This window comes from Stegodyphus dumicola, chromosome 10 (genome assembly GCF_044657685.1).
Source record: "Stegodyphus dumicola isolate Sdum_Otavi_A_Nest chromosome 10, ASM4465768v1".
NCBI classification, from domain to species: domain Eukaryota; kingdom Metazoa; phylum Arthropoda; class Arachnida; order Araneae; family Eresidae; genus Stegodyphus; species Stegodyphus dumicola.
Window position 1 is genome coordinate 141,418,707 of NC_140777.1, and position 20,512 is coordinate 141,439,218.

Genomic DNA, 20,512 nt, shown 5'->3' on the forward strand with positions numbered 1-20,512 from the left:
TTATGAGTATTGAAAGTTAGGTGTGGTATGATCTCTGTCCTAGAAACAAGTGCTTTCTTCTTTCACTGCAAAAATTAATGACTAGTGTAAAAAGGAATTTTTCTGTCAGATATGCGAGTAAATGCTAATTTGTTGAAAGAAATTATCTTTTTTTTTTCATTTGCATAAAATATAGCCAAGGAGTTAACAGTAACTTCTGTCACTACATGGAATTTTTATTTAGAATAAATGGACTTATCATATTACAGAAGATATTAGAATATGAATTTAACTCAATATATGGAATTTTAATTTAAAATTGATGTACTCTATATGTTTTCATTGAAGCATATAAATTTATGTACTAGTTAATATTTTTTTTACCATTGATTAAATAAAAAAGCATATAAATATATGTACTAATTAATATTTTTTACCATTAAAATACTTTTAAATTTTGAAATTAATATAATTGTTAATCAAGAGCCTTTGACAGTATTTATTCTTAAAACTCTCCTAATATAAATAAAGTGCCTATTTTAATGAACCGACAAGCCAATCCAGTAACAATTGTGGAACGCCTCACCGTGCATCAACGCAACGTGGCATCATGGCTTGGGGCGCAATTGTGTACCATTCCATGTCAGCTATAGTTCGTATTCAGGGCACTAATAATGGCTCAACGATACATGGATGATGAGCTGCAGTCAGTGACACTCCCCTACCTTCAGGGCATGCCCTAGTGCCCTTTATCAACAGGATAACACTTGACCACACACTACCTGCATCAGCCAACATGCTTTGCAAGGTGTACAGATGTTTCCCTGGTCATCGATCGAACACATTTCGGATGTGATTGGATGCAATTTGCAGAAACTGCCATTGCCACTGTCAGAAGAGGAATTGTGGCAAATGGTTGCCAGGGAATGCAGAGGACCATTCCTCAGGACACCATCTGTAGTTTCATTAACTCCGTTCCTAGATGTGTTGCTTCGTGTATTGCCGTCCAAGGTGGTCTGACAACCTAGTAAGCCGACGCCGTTCTCCCTCTGCATATCATTTTAAAATAATGATCACTTCTTGTTCATTGCCTGCCTCTCTCTGTTTGCCAAGTTTCATCATTTTCTGGCCACTTCTTTTTGGTGTTGCATTTTCAATGTCAAGAACTGTAATTAAAGTTCCGATTTCAAATCAAAAGCTAGAAACTAGTCAAAATGACCTGAATATATGTGAAACAGTAAATTTTTACTTTGCAAGGAGGGGAAAAATTGTCTTCCAAAATGCACTGATAGATGACACTATTTGTCTAATATGGGAATTTTAATAATAAAGTAGTAATTAATACTAAGATAATTTTCATGATATTAATAATGAATAATCAAAGGTAAATATTTGTCATTTGGTAGAACATGTCAATTTAGTTAATAATACATGATTTAGGAATTAATGAAAAGGAAGTCATGATGCAAGAAATTAGTAGTATGTTGTCTATTCTATTTTGTAAAGCAGCATGTTTTACAGCAGATCAGTGTGCATTAATTGTGGTAGTTTGGATGGGCTTGTGAAATTCGTTCCTTCAGCCAATTTCACTTTCTGATCATTGTACACATTTTAGAGGTACCCTCAAAGTAAGATGTGACAGAGTTTAAAGGTCAGGTGAACATGGTGGCCGGATTGTTGGAAAGTTAGGGCTCATAGTTTCCAGAAAGGATATTTAGCAATTCTTCACTGGTGTTGCAATGCGTGAAAAAGCACCATTTCGCTTAATAGTGCTATTCACACATTAATGCTATTGAAAAGCCAGAATGATATGGTTGCACAAAAGAAATTCCTGCTGTTTGTTGGCCAGTAGTGGAATAGTGCATGCAAAACCTTCCTGCTGTTTGTTGGCCAGTAGTGGAATAGTGCATGCAAAACCTTCCTGCTGTTTGTTGGCCAGTAGTGGAATAGTGCATGCAAAACCTATCTCATTCAGGAAGGCCCAGTAATAAATACCACCATGAACCTTCACCATGCAGTGATTTATCTGTCCACAAAATATATCATGGCCGTCCCTCCAAGGCAAATCCTCTCCTTCCAGGCAAGAAATTATAGGGCAAAAATGTCTCATTGTGACAAGTGAGCAGAAAGCAACTCTTGAATGTGTGTAATTTTGTATGGATAACATCACAGGACACTTTGTAATTTTTTTAAAATTGTTCTGCCAGGCATGTCAGCATTGAGCAACTGTGCATGCACTGCAGCTTCAAACACCATTACTCTTCTCTTTCTGCAATGATGTAACAACATTTTCCATGGGTCAAAGCAGATTATTTCCTCCCTCTGCCAGGTTTGGCTGCCTGAATAGTGGTTGAATAGTTTAAGGTTGCTGAATAAGGAGAATTTAATCCCAGACTGCATGGTTGGTTCTTCCCATGTGAAACAAGAATATGAGCCATTTTTCCATAGAAAGTCCTCCACGTAGGAATCCCTTCCCTTAGCTAGGTAATCCTTGTGTGCATTGCCCTGATCAAATAACCTAGTTTCTGCCAAATTTCACATCCAATGAACTGGCCTCTTCAAATTTGGGAATCATTTTATCTAGAATGTTTATAGATACTGGATCCTTCTTTGTCTGGAACTTCCTAAGAACAGTTAATGTGTAGTCATTATTCTGGTAAAAGAATCTGCATGTGCAGTCCTTCAAGTGACAGAGCCATTATGAGGTACTCAGACGCAGAGTAATGGGAACTTATGCATTGTGCATATGTGAATTGAATCCATGAAAAATCTAGTGGCTAATTTTTCCACTTCAGCGACCAGTTTAACCTGCGAGTATGCGCACTGGTTATCTCATACCGGGGGGCATATTCTTTTTCCTTTATCTCAAAACCCCTTTCATGGAAATGGATGAAACCTTTTGTAGCTGAATTCAAGGTCACATTCATGAAGCTGAGAAATCCATGGAGTTATTCTTCGAATATTTTTCTAGAAATTATACCGTTTGGGTATTTGACACCCGCACGCCTTCTTCCGTCTCTCAGATTTTCACCCTCAATTTCTTAGTTAGTCAACATGGCCCGCCTTCTTTCTAAGTTACGATAAAGAAATAGAAAAGGTTGAGAAATATGCTAGAAAAATTTCAACAGATGGAAAATTAATAGATGAACACAGCAGCAATTATAATTAAAAAATGGCTTGGTATGGAAGAAAAACAAATTCCGAACGAATGTTCCAAACTAGTTCTAAAAGCATTATCTTTAAAATTCTAGGAAATACTGGTTATTTGAGAGTGGAAGATTATTCAAATCGACAGCAGCAGCAAATCGTGCTCCCTTTAAAACTAAAAGAAAAAATAATTTCAGGAAATTGCAACATGGAACCACCATCTAAAAAGATGAAAAACGTTTACAGAAGATGCTGTGAATGCCCAAAAAACAAGGACAGAAAGACACGGTTTCTGTGCGAGAAATGCAATATCAGTATTTGTGTAGAGCATATGTGTTCAGTCTGCCAGAGATGTGCAAAATAATTGTATGTTAAGTACTTCATTTATTATATTCTTTAAAATATTCTAAAATTCATTGTTTTTATGTTAATCCACAATTATACTCATATGAAATGTAATTTAAAATGTGTTCATTGCTTTCAGGTATGACATACCCAGTGCGCCTTCTTGTGTTTGTAATTTTGGCGCGCATGTTTGCGAGTTAAAAAAGAATATAGTGCTATATATAACAGCACATGTTGGAAATTTTCTTTCCCCCTTGGGTAAACCAAGGTCCATTGCTTTGTATATACTCAAGTATCACATCATATACTACAGCACTTTAAAACTGAAGCTTAAATTATAATCACTGTATATTATGCAAAGTAAAAATATTATTATGAGTAAGTATTATGTTTTGAATTTGTTATCAAAAATTAAGGTATACTGTATGCAATTATGTCTTAAGTATTTTTTCATGTAATACAATTACATAAAATTTTACATTTCACTTTGCTGGTACTATTTTGATACAATTCATACAATCACATTTGCATTTATAAAACTGAAATCTAATTGTATGTATTTGTTTTAACTATTTTGATTATTATAGGATATGGAACTAGAAAGTCATCAGAAGAAATATATTCCTGGCTCTGATGCCGACTCGGAAGATATATTTCAGTATCCATTTACTGTGGAATCGAACACTATTAATTTCATTGAAAATCATGGCCGTATTATGTTTATAGTACGTGGCCCACCAGGTACTGGCAAAAATACATTAAGCAAAATGCTTACAGATCGTTATGCTTCTGCTGTTATTTGTTGTGCTGATGACTATTTTAATGATCAGTTTTCTCGCCCTGTTCGTAACAAGGAAAGTTTAGCAGCCTCGCATATGTATTGCAAGAAAAAGTATGTACTTTGGTAATTGGAAATTTTATTTAAAAGTTGTATATTCTGTGTAAATGGATTTTTATATAGTCATGTTACTTGTATCCACTAATTTTATATCTGCTGTCCCCCTTTCAAAAGGAGCATGTTGCATAAGTTTTGAAATGCTTACCAAATGATATCAGGCTGTATGTATTATAGTACACCTGTAAAATATTTCGTTTAATCTTTGAATTATGGTAACTTGGCGATTTTTGGCGAAAATTTGGCGACCAACCCTGCTACAGCAACCTGCTAGTTTTTTTTTTTTGGACGCCATTTTGTTTTAACGAAGTAAAGGCATGTTTCTTTTTTTTTTTATACTCAGCATTTTTCCAACAATCTGCTAGCCGAATTACGCTTATGCTAGAACTTTTATGGAAGAAAAGTGCTTAATCATGACAAAGATTAGGTGCAAAATTGGGAGAAAGTACAGAATTGCCCACTGCTTGCCGCGTTTTTAAGAATTAATTGCACATACACGGTATCCATGTACACGTCGACTTATTTTCACTTAAAAAACATCCCAGAATTGCACAAAAATGGCATTGCGCACTCTCTTGACTTTATCCATGTACACTGCTAAAGTCCTAGCTAAGTAACCTTTATCGCCTTACCAAAATGTCGCCAAACTACCTGTGACCATATTCCAAAGATTAGCCAAGAACTCTTATTTGTATTTTGTAAAACAAAGCTGTTTATGATCTCGGTATAGTACTCCAGTTTTTTTTTAGCAATAATATTTTTCTTCAACGAAAATGCAAGAGAATTTGTTACCCTTTTTTTTTTTTTAATAATTAACATAGCGTATACTAAGTTGCTATCACTTTCAGCCTAGACATACTCCTTTCCACTCAGCAAAGGTACTGATATTAGAATCGTTTAAAAGAATAAATGGTACTTATGTAATATCCTATCGACTATGAACGTTGTCTACCATTGAACCGTGAGAACATTTGGTGGAAATCCCACCAAAGTTGTGCCATTAGTTTCTGAAAAGAAATTTTAAAGGAACTGTTGCCTCCTCAATAAACAATGGACCTGTTTTGTTTTGCTTTTTGTGAAAAGGCTTTTGATAGTTTGTACTATTTTGCTAGTACATTGAATTTTATTATAATCTCTGTTTAGAATGTTATAAATACAAACTTCCTACAGGTAATTGTTCCTATCTGTTATTGTTTTGTCATTCATTATTCACCTGACTGTATTGTGTTCATTAATACACTCTTTTTTTATTATAGGATTCCATAACTTACAAAATAATCCACTACTTCTTGATCTTTAGATGGCAAGTTTAATTTTTTTTTTTTTTCAAAATGCAAGAAAAAATACAGCAATAACAGCTAATATAGATCCTTGTACATAAAAACAAAACTGACTTATGGAGAATCAATTGGGATTATATCAAAACGAAAGCACACGTTATGAGTGTGTTTTTACTTCACGTTCATCCATAATTGGTACTAAATCTTACTGTTTGGCGACAGTTTTATGATTAATGGAATGATACACAAATACCAAGTATAGGACAAACTAGACATTAAAATTTTGGATTTGGGTTATGGCAAAGCATGTGATGGCTGTCTGCCTAAGGGGAAGGGTAGGTTCATGAAGGATTTTTTTTAAGGAAAACTGGCATGCATTTACATAACAGATATCGGAAAACCACTAGAACTCTTAGAAGTTGTGTTCACCAGGTTGATTAAGGATAATATCTTTTAATGAATGCATGTAAATTATTGAAAGACCTTCTTTTGGGTGTCGTTATGCTGTTCCAAAAGTGAGATTCTGTAAGGGAGACTCTTACATTTCGGATTCCTCCCCCCTTAAATCCATAATTTCCTTTAAAAATGAAAATGGGGTACTTTTCCGTTTTGCCGGCGCAAACGATAAAGTCGCCAATAATGGTTTAACTGATGCCAGACGGAATATCTTCGCTGGTAACCTTTTACGCCTCAGTTTCAAAACAAGTTGAAGCCATTTCTCATCAGATTGTTTCTTTCAATACTGGCATACAATAATATAGAATTTTTACACGATATTTAAATTTTATCCCCTAAGACAATTCACGGTAATTAAGTCAATTAGAACGCAATTACACCGCTCATCCGAAGGCGAAATCAAGTGTTAAATTCATCAATTCTAATGAGAATGCACTAGCGAAGTAAAGCACTGCGGTTTTACATAATTTCTGAGTAAGCTATTCGTACGAATTGAAATAATTCTTGCATTTAAACTTGTATTCCAAATTAAGATTTAACTTGAAATTAATGTAGATAATTACTGAGAAAATTAGATTTTAGTAGCGTAGTTTACGTGAGATGAGATCACTTGGGGTCACGTGATACGAACCGGCGAATCAGGATTTTGAACCATGAAATCATAGTAAATTCTTTAATTAATGTCTTTTTACAAATTTATTGTCTTTATTTATTGGCTTTTTACAAAATTTTAAACCATATTAAAATGTTTATGCCTTCAAAATAAAAAAAAAAAAATTCTTAGAATAACTATTTTTTATGTGTATACTGTATGTTGTCGCCAACAAAGCCTGCTTGGCGAGATTTGCGCCGGCGAAACGGAAAAGTACCGAAAACGGGTGTTATGATGCATGTTTGAGGTAAATGAAAAACTTAAAACTAATTGGTTATGCACTTGGTCTATAACTGAGTATGTAAATGTTTTTGCAGTATTACATTGCAAGACAAATTTTCAAGTCCGCTACAATACAAAAATAATTAAATTTCGGGGAAAGTGCAGAATTGCCCACTGTTTGGCGCATTTTTAAAAATTGCACATACTCGCTATCCATGTACACATCGACCTATTTTCACTTAAAAATACTATTAAAAAAAAACAGATATGCATGCCAATCACAATATTTACTTAATGTTAGTTGGCAACAGTGTGTTGTCATGTTGCCCTTATCTGGTGTGCATTACTGTGGTTGCTCGTTTCCATGTAACCAAAATATTCCCAATATAATTAATTGTTCAACCTGGACTATGCCATTTATTTAACACACGAATAATTTAAATTTTAACACGTTATCAGCACGAAGCTCAAAAGGAAATGCCATAACGATCCAGGATTGAAGATCGCGCTGAAGCCTAACCACGTTGGGACTCTGAAGTGAGCTGGATAACCATCCTTTGATGAAGAAAATAAATTTTTTTTGGTGAATTTAGCTCGATATATTTACTTGAAGAATGACATCTGAAGATTATAAAATGCCGAAACCAAACGGCAACAATTATCACACATGGTGTATCCGTTCACGTGCCATGCTGGTGCAGAAGAGATCTTGGGAAGCAGTGGAACCCGGATATGGAATTGAAATGAATGAAGCGGAGAGGAAAAAGAATAACGAAGCTCTTGCCCTATTATTCCTCATAGTTGAAGATACATTTCTAGATGATATTGGAGATTGTGTTAGAGCCAGAGACGCCTGGAACTGTTTAAAAGAAATGCATATAAATTTGGTTTGCTTCACATACTGTAACTTATGAGAGAATTCTTTAACATAAATATGAAGCCAAATGAGTCTGTCTAATCCTTTCTAGAAAGATTAATGGACTTACATAGAAAATTAGCAAATGGTGGATATGCATTAACAGATAGAGAAGTGGCCCTAGTGATGCTATTGGGACTGCCTAGAAGTTATGAATCGCTCATCCTAAGTTTGGAAAAAGACGAAGCAAATCTGACAACTAAGATTGTGAAACCAAGGCTACTTGTAGAAGAGAAACGTATAGTTAGAAATTGAGAGTTCAGCCAAAGTGTATCATAAAGAACAAGCTCTTCACACTAAAAGTTTTGCCACCAGCCAGAAGAAACCTGCATTTGGAAAACTCATGAAGAAGTATGCAGCTAAAAAAAGGCCAAATGAAGAAGAAACTAACAGAGGAAGAAATACTAAATGCTTCAGCTGTGGCCAGTGGGGGCACATCTCTAAAAAATGTGAAGAGGCCAAATATCAGAACCAAAACAGTACCAAAACTGCAGTTGACCTCAAGACAAGCATTGCACTTCTGGCAAACAAAGAAAAATCAAGGAAAAGTAATCTGTGGATTTTAGACAGTGGAACTACAGAACACATGACATCTGATAAAAGAAAATTCTCAGACCTTAAGAAATACACATCTGAAGTTGAAGTTTGCTAATTCAGAAAGAATAAAGGTCACTGGAATAGGAAATATTTCATTTTCTGTTGGAGAAAAAAATGTCGCTATTGAAGATGTCCAATATGTTCCAGAACTAGGAGGAAATCTTTTATCCATTGGTAGAATTGAAGAAAGAGGCTGAAAAGTAGAATTTGCTGAAGGAAAAGCCAAAGTATGGTAATGTTTGATGATTTCGTTGGTTGTGGTGGCAAACGTATATGTCACATGTTGTGATAAACAGGAATATAGTGGCAACTTACCCCAGGACAAGATCCAGGTCTATAACCCGCCGTGACGAGAGAGTGACAAACACGTGAAAACAGATTTAATTCTTGCTTTATTGGATACCAACAATACTGAAGAGATATTCCTTTTTTTTTGTAATCCGGTGGCACATGACGATATGAGGCCTCCTCACTCAGAACAAAAAAGATAGATCAATTCTTCCACACAGCCCCTCGAAGACATGGTGTATTTCAGCTCACACACATGCAGGTACTCTTCATCGGGATGCCGGGCGAAAATGCCAAGCCCGGGGAAAAAAAGAGATTAGCTTAAATTTTGCAGCTACAACATCAAAGAGAAAGAAAATCACTTCCTTTATACACACTGGGAGACCAAAGAAAGCTTGCACGATAAACTCCCACAAGTTTGCATTTTTACTCCACTCTTACTGTCTTTCTCTATGCAGCGTCTTCATCTCGCACCTTCACAATCTCCTCCTTCTCCTCCCTCTTGGTAGACAAAAAATACCGCCTTTTATAAAGTTCCACAGTTAAGTTTTGCCGCCCAATGAAAAAAGATCCAGCGTCAGAAGGCAACCAATCGCAAAATACCTTCAGCTACCCAGGCAAACAGAAGTGAAGACGCTAGTTGTCTGACGCAATACTTTTTTCCGCTTACAACAGTTGTCTGATGCAATGCTTTCCTCCGCTTACAACAGTTGTCTGATGAAATCTGTTTCTCACCTTACAACACAAGTTGGCGAAAAAAATGAAACTGTTACCAAAGGAATCTGATGCAAATATCTAAATATTGCCATAACGTAGTAAATAAGTAATTCAATGTGACCTCGTCACATATCCACCCCTCCTTCGGAAAAAAAAAGGTAAAAAAAAATTCCTATGTAGACGAAGAACATTCCTAGTGTTAAGAGGGAGCCTCATATCAACACATGCCAATTCATGTGAAAGTGCTGGTTAAAAATACATATATTACACATAGATTGCTATTTACATAATAAATAAAAGTACATAGTATACAAACGCCAGACAAATAACATAATCAAATGTGCTATAAATAAACATACAATTTCTAACATATTAAAACATGGAGATCACTTGGTTACATTGCTATCGTTTAACACCAAAGTATATGGAAAATTGTGCAAAGAATCCAATTTTACACTGTTGGCACAGATGATTAAAGTTCAATTGATAGTCTTCTGTGCATCACGCACAGTAATGGAAGCATTCATTTTAATAAAAGTCCAATTAGAGTCCATAATATCAAAAAGTCTATAAATTTAGCATAATTACCGTACTGAGTATTCAGGCACAGTCTCTAACACGTGTACTCAGTAATAAGTGATATAATCATTGCACATTCACATAATTTGTCCAAAATATTGAAGAACTAGGCACATAATTGATAATAAGTGTGCGTTAAAAAAAAGTACACAGTCCACAAAAGTAGTCGAGATGTCAAACAATTTGAACATTGTTCATATAGTTCATAACCTACATTCTGTTCTATTTGCACAGAATTCAGCATTTAAGAGGATATATGGATACACAAACACAGAAATATGTGTAAACAAAGTTAACTTGCAAGACATAAGACAGTTGTGGTGGTAAATGCATTAACAGTGAGTCCTCAAAGGCACAGTAATAGAATATCATGACATACAATACTTCTCATGCTATACAACAAACAAAATTCACATACCAACTTTTGATGCAAAACATGTTTCATGCTATAAATATGTAGTATAACACATACAGTTTCAAGATAAAAGTAGGGCGTATAAAATCTCATGGTGACTAAAGATTAGAGAACCGTTACAATAAAATAAGAAAACATTCTTTATGATAAAGCAAAATTGCAATTTTTACATAAACCTAGTTACACTTAATAAATAGCATTTATGATGACAAAATATTATAAGACAACTATAATCACATCATACAGAGAGATTTTGAAAAATAAAACACCTTTAATCATTTTAAATAAGTTAGGCACAATGTTGTTGAATCTATAATTGATATTTAAGGGTGATCAAGCCTTAAATATTAATGATTATGCCTGCACAATCATAAGAATTCAACAAAAGAGGCGCAACAGAATAAATTTGGTACAATTAGATATAAATACACTACTTAACAATATAATAACTTTTCATATATATCAACATTCTCCAATACACTACTATGTTAAAACGAGAAGAAAATTTAAACGTGCTGTCTTTTTCTTAGATTATACTGATGTGTAACTTGAGGAGCAGGAGGTGGATTTTGAACTAAGTGAGAGAATCGTTTTGGAGCTAAACGAAGGCGATTGATGTGAATTTTGAATGGTTGAGCAAACTCATTGTCAAGTGCTCGAATAGTGTAGTTTACATCACTTGATTTTGAAACAATACAGAATGGTCCAGAAAATCTGGGTTTAAATGTATCCTTAGATTTCAGATACACTACGTCATCAATACTGAATGATCTTAATTTGGCATTTTTCAGTTGACGAGTATTTTGTTCTACTTGTTTTCGCTCGAGCGTCTCATAGGCATGTTCATAAGTTAATTTCAGCTGCGTTAGAAGATCACACAAATAATGGGATTTATCCAATTGAGCTGGCTTTGGATCAGGATGAAATGTATCAAAAAGTAAAGATAAGTTTCTTCCAAAATGCAAAATATTAGGAGAATAGCCTGTTGAAGGATGAATAGTACCATTGTAAATATTCTGATGGATTAACAATGCATTTTGAAATGAAACACCTTTTTTATGAAGGGTAAGTAAAGAAGTTTTGATTGAAGTATTAACTCGTTCACTTTGTGCATTGCATTCCGGTCTCTGAGGAGTACAATGAGATAATTTAATACCTAATGATTTTGTAATTGATTCAAACACTAATGAAGTGAATTGTGTGCCCAAATCAGTCAAGATCATTTACGGTCGTCCATGTACAGATATATATTGTAATAAATGCCCTGTAATAGTTTCAGCAGTGAGATTTTTAAGTGGATATAAAGCAAGATGCTTAGAAAAATGATCTAAAACAGTAAGAACATGGCCACAATTCCTTATAGGACTGACAATATCCATGGAAATAAAGTCATTTGGGTACTTAGGTATTCTGATGGCTTTATATGGTGCTTGTTTAGGAGTGAACGACTTATATTTGTTGCATAAATGACACGAGAGGACAAAGTTCTTTGTGTCGTTATACATGCCCTTCCAAAAGTAACGTTTCGATAAAATCTCATAAGTCTTTTGCACCCCAAGATGGGATATATGGGAAATTTCTAACACTTTAGATTTCAATGCTTGTGGAACAACAATTAACTCAGCATTATTTTGTTTGTTTGAAATAAACATAAGAAGCTTGCTTGACTCATTAATAAAGAAATTATGTACCTTTGCAGCATTAAGCAAGGAAGGATTTTTCAAAATTGTGATAATTTCTGAAGTAAAAGGATCCGAACTTTGCTCAGCAAGAAACGTTGACTCAGAAATTTCATGAGCAGGATCTGCAGAAGAAACCAGGGCATTCACTTGGGGTCGTTCAAGATTTGTTTCAACAAACGGAAGAATAACTGAGTTATCTTCAGAGTTTTCAGCCAACACTGGCTGATTATGATCAGGATCTTGCATACGTGACATGTAATCAGCTAGAGAATTTAATTTTCCAGGAATGTGCTTAAATTCAAAAGTATATTCACTTAACTCCATAAGCCACCTAGTCGTGTTGTCAGCAGGTGACGTAGATTTTTGATAATGCAACAGAGGTTTACTATCAGTCAAAATTGTAAACTTTCGATTATATAAATATGATTTGAAAGCAGTAACAGACCGATAAATGGCATAAAGTTCCAATTTTATAGCTGGGTATTTTCTTTCAGATGGTGACAATGTTCGACTATAATATGATACAGGATGCAATTCATTGTTGTGCTCCTGCAGTAGAACTCCTGAAATAGCATGACCACTGGCATCAGTATTCAGTATAAATTCCTTGTCCCATTGTGGTAAGATAACAAAAGGTCCAGAAAAGAATATATGCTGAAGTTTCTCAAATGCAACGCTATGCGCATCAGTCCATTTAAATTTATTCTTCTTACTGGTCAATTGTGTCAAAATATCAGTAAGTTCGGCATAATTTGGTATGAGATGCCTATAGAAACCACAAAGGCCTAGAAATTTTCTGACCTGTCGGACAGTCTTAGGTGGTTGAAAGTTAGTGATCTTAGCAATATTAGTTGAAATGGGTTTAATTAAGTTATGAGAGATGTGAAATCCTAAATAATCTATAGCTGTTTTGAAAAAGACACATTTTGTAGGAGACAGTGTTATGTTATACTTAGATAAAAGTTTCAATACTGCAGTCAACTTAGTCATCATGTCATCAAAGTCAGAAGCACCTATTACAATATCATCCTGATATGCATGCACACCTACGATGCCGTCCATTTTTAGTTCATCAATAAGCGTATCCACTAAAGCTTGAAAAGTACTGGCGGCAGTCTTTAAGCCAAAAACTAGCCTTCTATTAGCAAAGGATCCAAAAGGTGTAGTAAATGTTAACACATCCTGCAAGTGATCGGGAAGTTTAATTTGCCAATAAGCATTTTTTAAGTCAAGTACTGAATAGTACTTGTAAGTGGAGATGTTGTTTATAAGCGTTGAAATCTTTGGAAGAGGATATGTTGAATGTTCAATAATAGAATTAAGCAATCTTAAATCAAGAGCCATGCGGTATTTGGGTGGATTATTAGGGTATTTGGGATCTGGCTTCTTTTTTACTAACAGCATGGGACAAGCCCATTCAGCAACATTTCGATGAATTAAACCAGCTTCCTGCAATTCCTGAAGATCTTTAACTTGGGATTGCAATGAATAAGGAATTTCAAAAGGGAGGGTCCTAATGGGATTCGAAGACCTAAAACAAATTTGTGGGGTTACCCTATCAGTGCAACCAAGTGATTTTAAAGATTTGGAAAAAGCTGCATAATTAGAGATTAACACATCCAATAAACACTGCCTTTGTTCAGGAGAAAGATGGTTAAGATCAAAGTCAGTTGGTAACAATTCTTGTTTCCTTATTTCTAAAACCTCTTTTGATGGAGTTATAAGATTGCAATATTCAGTTTGAGGAGTATCCGAATTTACAGAATCAGGTATGGTCTCAGCAAATTCAATATCAGATGTGACTTGACCTAGCTTCTGATTTTTGTTTAAATGAACATTGTTCGAACCAATATTTTTGATGACAGTAATGAAGGAATTGTCGTTTAGAGTGTGGATCGCAGGATGCAATTCAATATTGTGTTTACTTACAGTTGGTTGAAAGAGGACAGGTTGATTGTTAGCATGAGGACTATTGACTCTTAAGTGCGCAATTGTCGATTCTCCAGGATCTAACATAATTTTGTGTTTCAAAATTGCATAACATTCTGAAGGTACAGGATTACAATTATAATTTTTTACATTAACCATATTAATTAGAGGTACATCAAAATTATTAAATTTTGCAACTGCACTTTTAGCACATATTAAGACATCATGTTTGGATAAAAAGTCATAACCTAAAATTCCATGAAAATTTTGTTGAAAAGCATCAGATACATAAAAGGCGTGTTTAAAATGCTGCTTGTTTATCTTAAATGATATTTCTGCACAGGCTGAAAAATGTAAATTGGAATTGATAGTTTTAATTTGAACATGTCTGGATAAAAATCTAACTTTAGTATCCAATCTTATTGTATCAAACACAGCTTTTGATAACAATGACACAGAACTTCCTGAATCAAGTAATAAAGTGCACAAATTTTTACCAAATGTTACATGAATCAAAGGAAGAGTACAATCAGAAAAGACATTATTTATATGCACAATAGGTAAACAATTACTTTTACTTTTGACATGAAATTGTTGCAAAAACTCTTTGATAGAACTCGAGGGTTTACCACTGATTATCATTTGCTTATTTAAATATGTTTCAATACTCTCCGATTCTTTGCTCGTATGATAGTTGGTTTTTGGTGACTTAGTGTAAACATTAGAGGTCACATCGCCACCTACTTGTGAACTCCCCTTGCGTTTAAAGGGGTACTGTATCTTGGCTGATTACAATAATTTGGTCTCCGACTATAAGATGGAAATCTGTTAACATTTGAATTATCACATTGTCGCGTACTATTGCGATAGAACTGTGGTCTAGTGAGATTAGGACGACTGCTAACATAGTTATTCGAACTTCTAACATAGTTCTGACGAGGGCTACACATCGCCAAAAACGCACGACATACTGACATTGAATGTCCAAATTTATGACAGTATAAGCAAGGAAGTGGGTATTGAGGATATATGGGAGTTTCTTGCATCCAATTTACACAGTGGTCATTTGTATCTTGAGCATGTGTGGGATTACCTGTCTGTAAAGACAAAACAGCATTACATTGATTTAAGGGATGCTTATCTAAATTACAAAACTGACATTTTTCATTCAGTAATGCAATTTGAAGACTGAGGTTTTCAACTTGACTTTTTAAACTCTCAATAGCATCATTTTTGCTATTCAAAGCAATGGAATGTGTTTGCATTATTTTCAAATTTTGCGAATTAGAATGATGTTGCTGAGCTAAATTCACAAGCTGATCAAAATTATCTGTAGATTCACTAATTAATTTTTCTTTGAGTTCTATTGGTAAAGCAGCTAGAAACTGCAAAGATTTTATTTGGTTTAATGCTTTGCTATTTTGAACATGGTTGTATGTAGCATGAGCCAAAGTTTCAATGCGATGAGCAAAACTTTTCATTGACTCACCAGGTAACAGCTGAATGGTCTGGAAAGCAATTAAATTAGATGAAGAGTTAGAATCCTTTGAAAAGAAATTCATCAGTTTTTCACAAGCCTCGTCTAGGGAAGTCACATTTTGACAAGCAGGCGATTCTGCAAAGAACTGCTGTGCAGCACCAACAAGTTTACTTTTCAGATATAATAGTGCAACTTTATCATTCCAATTATTAAGAGTTTTATATTCTTTAATCTGGCTAGTGAACCAGCGAACGGTATCAGGATCACCAGAAAATGATGCAATATTAAATGTGAATGTTTTAGTTTCCATTTGTTCAGGAGATTGTTGTCGTGTCTTAGGCATACTCAATTAAACAAAATAACATTCTATGAAATGACACATATGATAAATATGCAAATTTTTGCCCAATAAAGGTATATACTATAAATCATATATATAATACAAATAAAAAAATTAATATCAAACAAATTTACCACTGCAGCATAAGACTTAAGTTAGACTTTGAATCATTCATGTGATTAATACAATGTATATTCATCTTAAATACATTCAGTTAGACTTTGAATCATTCATGTGATTAATACAATCTATATTCACTTTAAATACATTCATAAATACAACTGCTTTAAATACAGTCTTAGAATAGATACAGTTCAATGCAACGTTAATGTAATTGCCACAGCACACGAAACGGTTGGGCGCGGCACCAAGTATGGTAATGTTTGATGATTTCGTTGGTTGTGGTGGCAAACGTATATGTCACATGTTGTGATAAACAGGAATATAGTGGCAACTTACCCCAGGACAAGATCCAGGTCTATAACCCGCCGTGACGAGAGAGTGACAAACACGTGAAAACAGATTTAATTCTTGCTTTATTGGATACCAACAATACTGAAGAGATATTCCTTTTTTTTTGTAATCCGGTGGCACATGACGATATGAGGCCTCCTCACTCAGAACAAAAAAGATAGATCAATTCTTCCACACAGCCCCTCGAAGACATGGTGTATTTCAGCTCACACACATGCAGGTACTCTTCATGGGGATGCCGGGCGAAAATGCCAAGCCCGGGGAAAAAAAGAGATTAGCTTAAATTTTGCAGCTACAACATCAAAGAGAAAGAAAATCACTTCCTTTATACACACTGGGAGACCAAAGAAAGCTTGCACGATAAACTCCCACAAGTTTGCATTTTTACTCCACTCTTACTGTCTTTCTCTATGCAGCGTCTCCATCTCGCACCTTCACAATCTCCTCCTTCTCCTCCCTCTTGGTAGACAAAAAATACCGCCTTTTATAAAGTTCCACAGTTAAGTTTTGCCGCCCAATGAAAAAAGATCCAGCGTCAGAAGGCAACCAATCGCAAAATACCTTCAGCTACCCAGGCAAACAGAAGTGAAGACGCTAGTTGTCTGATGCAATACTTTCTTCCGCTTACAACAGTTGTCTGATGCAATGCTTTCCTCCGCTTACAACAGTTGTCTGATGAAATCTGTTTCTCACCTTACAACACAAGTTGGCGAAAAAAATGAAACTGTTACCAAAGGAATCTGATGCAAATATCTAAATATTGCCATAACGTAGTAAATAATTAATTCAATGTGACCTCGTCACACAAAGTGATTGGTAAAAATGGAGACACTCTTCTATCTGGTGAGAAAAAGGAAGACTACATAATCGAAGAAAAGATGACAACCGCCTACATTACGAAAACTGAAAGTGCCGACTTGCTGCACCGTAGACTTGGTCATTCACACTCTTGTACAACAAAAAATGTTTTCCCCATCTGCAGAAACCTGAAATCAACAGTATTAGTAAATTCACCTTGCCAAGTCTGTATCCAGGAAAAAAATGAAAAGGAAGAGATTTCCAAAGGCTTCTAGTACAAAAGCTAAGGACATCCTAAAAGTTATACATTCAGATGTTGCTGGTAAAATTTCTCCTCCTTCCTTTGAAGGCTCAAATTAGTTTCTGACTTTCACGGATGAATTTTCTCGCTATACCATGGCATTCTGTATGAAAGCCAAAAGTGAAGTACTAGAAAAATTTGAGGAGTACCGTTGCATGGTAGCAAATCTCCAAAACAGAAAATTCAAATTCCTGAGAAATGACAATGGTGGGGAATATATAAGTGAAAAGTTTGACAAGTACTTCACTGTGCATGGGATCCAAAGACAACTAACTGTACCTGACACACCCCAATAAAATGGTGTGGCAGAAAGACTGAACCAAACATTGATAAACACAACAAGATACTTCTTTATAGAGTCCAGAGCAGATCACAGGTTTTGCGTGAAGCAATGGCCACTATGGCCTATCTCCACAACAAGTGCCCATCTATGGCAATTGATGGCAATATTCTAGAGGAAATATGGTCAGGGTCTGGAAGCAAAACAGACCACCTCAGAGTTTTCGGATGCAGAGCTTGGTATCATGTTCGCTTGCACTCAAGAGAAAGCAAGCTTGATCCTAAAGCTACAGAATGTGTTTTTGTGGGCTATCCTAATGGAGTTAAGGGCTACAAATTGTATGACCTGAAGAAGAAACATTTTTTTTTTTTTTTTTTTGTCAGCAGAGATGTCATTTTTGAAGAAAATGTTTCCCTCTTAAAACTAAGCAAGTGTGACAATCCTGCAGAAGAAGCTACTCTTAAAATTGAAGACTTTGAATCAGAATATCCCATAAACCTACCTGAGACAGAAGCTCGTGATTGATCTCTAGATCACATAACTCCTGATGTAAATGACCTGGATGAAACGCAACATCTAAATACAGATCTGATTGACCAAAATTCTGAAAGATGTCCAGACCTACAGCTTGAAAATACTCCAGATTACGGAGATGAAGGCCAATCAGTTACACAGATACGAGATGTTATTAACAACCTAGACCTTGAAGTCGAAGCAGCAGCCAGAAATCCTACTCATGGGAGTGAGAGAGGTGAAAAAAGAAACACCAGAATTCCTAAATGTTTTGAAGGTTTTTATCTGTACAATGCCCAAGAGATACAACAATCTGAAGAAAAGGACCCAGTCCTGAAATCACCCGAAGCTGACTCCAGATGGTTTCATAAGAAAAAAGACGAGATTGGGAACTGAGCAAAGTTCAAAGCCAGATTGGTATCAAACAGTTATCTGCAAATACCTGGAGTGGACTTTCAAGACACCTTTTCACCAGTCATCAAACTTAAATCTATAAGGTTCGTAGCTTCAGAGGAAAAGCTAGAGTTTCACCAAATGGATGTAACAGCTGCATACCTTAATGGAATTCTAAAAGAGGACATATATATGGCACAGCCAGAAGGCTGCATTGAGAGAGGGAAAGAACATCTTGTCTGCCACCTGAAGAAAAGCATTTATGGTCTCCAACAATCAGGACGTTCATGGAATACTTGCTTGAACGACTTTGTTAGATATTAATTACTTTGCTTGCAGATAGATGACTGCCTCTAACCTGACTAAGTAGGCAAGTGCATGGTATTTGTGCTCCGTCACACTCTTGTCACTTGCCGCCAACCATGTAGCATCAATGTCTCTCTTATGTATAACGTAATCTAATTTAATCTTATAAATAAACAGTAATTTATCTGTGTTTGATGAGTCAACGTATATAACATGGTGTCAGAAGTGGTCAGAGTAAACCATGCTCACGGATTTAATGCATAAATGGATATTTTAAGGATAACGTGTATTTGAAAAACTTGGAATTAAAAATGGCGCATAACCTGCCCACGTTGTCACCGTTTGACGCTGGACCGAACCCTTCTGAAGCTTGGAGACACTGGAAGGAAGACTTCGAGGACTATATCGAGGCATTAAGATATAGCCAAGAGTCGGAAAGCACAAAAACTGCGCTTTTTCGACATGTTTGTGGTGACGAATTAAAAAAGCAATATCGATCGTTTGATTTGAAGCCAAAAGCGGGCAGCAGTGAAGTGTCCTTGAAACAAGTGCTACAAGAATTCGACAAATATTTTGCAGATTATCAGAATGAGATTTATGCATCATTCAAGTTTCTCGAAATAAAGCAAGAGAAAGGAGAGAAATTCACGGACTTTTACTTAAGGCTACGATGTGCAATAGTAGATTGCAACTATGGGCAAGTGCAAGATAGAATGCTCCGTGATAAAATAGTGCAAGGCATCTCAGATAAAGCATTACAAAAACAGCTAATATGAGAGACAAATAGAGTGAAAAAGATGCTGCAGAATATCATCAGTGAATGCAAGGCAGTGGAACATAGCAAAGCTCAAGCCACTGAAATGAACGAGAACAAAATCTCCGTAGATGCTCTCAGAAAAAACAAACATCGATCAAATCTCGTGCAGATAACGCAAGTAAAAGTGTGCAAGAGATGTGGAAGAAAACATGAGCCAAAGAAGTGCGCTGCGTTCGGAACGGTCTGCCGAAAGTGCGGTGGGAAAAATCGCTGGGTGAAAATGTGTTGCGCCAAACCAAAACAGAGAGTGCACGCCGTTGAATGTACGGAAGATAGTGACTCGGAGTTTATTTACCTAGGGGAAGTAAAAACTGTTGATGCGGTGGATTCAAATAAAGCATCAGTCTGGTACCAAAAGATCACTGTAAATAAGAACGAAGTGAAATTAGATACCGGAGATCAAATTAACATTATACCCAAGAGTGAATTGTTAAAGTGGAGTGAGAAACCAATAATTAAGAAAAATAAACAACCAGTACTGGATTATAGTGACAACCAAGTACCAATATTAGGTGAGTGCTACCTTACATGTAAAACTAAAAAATTGACAAAAACTATCAAATTTCTAGTAATCACTCTGGAATCATCTCCTATTTTGGGTCTTCAGGCTTGTCAAGACTTGGGTCTGATTGAAAGAGTGTATCAAGTCAAGCAGGAAAAGAAACAAAATGAAGAGACACCAGAGCAAGTGATACAGGAATTTGCAGATGT

The 20,512-nt window shown here is 35.5% G+C and overlaps 1 protein-coding gene across 4 annotated transcripts in view; it reads left to right on the plus strand.

The window, feature by feature from the left end:
* The window catches only part of LOC146995120 (2',3'-cyclic-nucleotide 3'-phosphodiesterase-like), a 61,934-nt gene that overhangs the window by 687 nt on the left and 40,735 nt on the right, over window positions 1-20,512 (plus strand). For 3 of the 4 annotated variants that reach the window (XM_085825621.1, XM_085825617.1, XM_085825619.1), the window contains exon 2: window positions 4,059-4,363. In XM_085825621.1, coding sequence (XP_085681747.1) covers window positions 4,062-4,363 — 302 coding nt within the window. In that variant the 5' untranslated portion in view covers window positions 4,059-4,061. Of the gene's footprint in view, window positions 1-3,610; window positions 3,850-4,058; window positions 4,364-20,512 lie in introns of all 4 variants that reach the window. The other variant, XM_085825618.1, reaches the window with a different exon arrangement.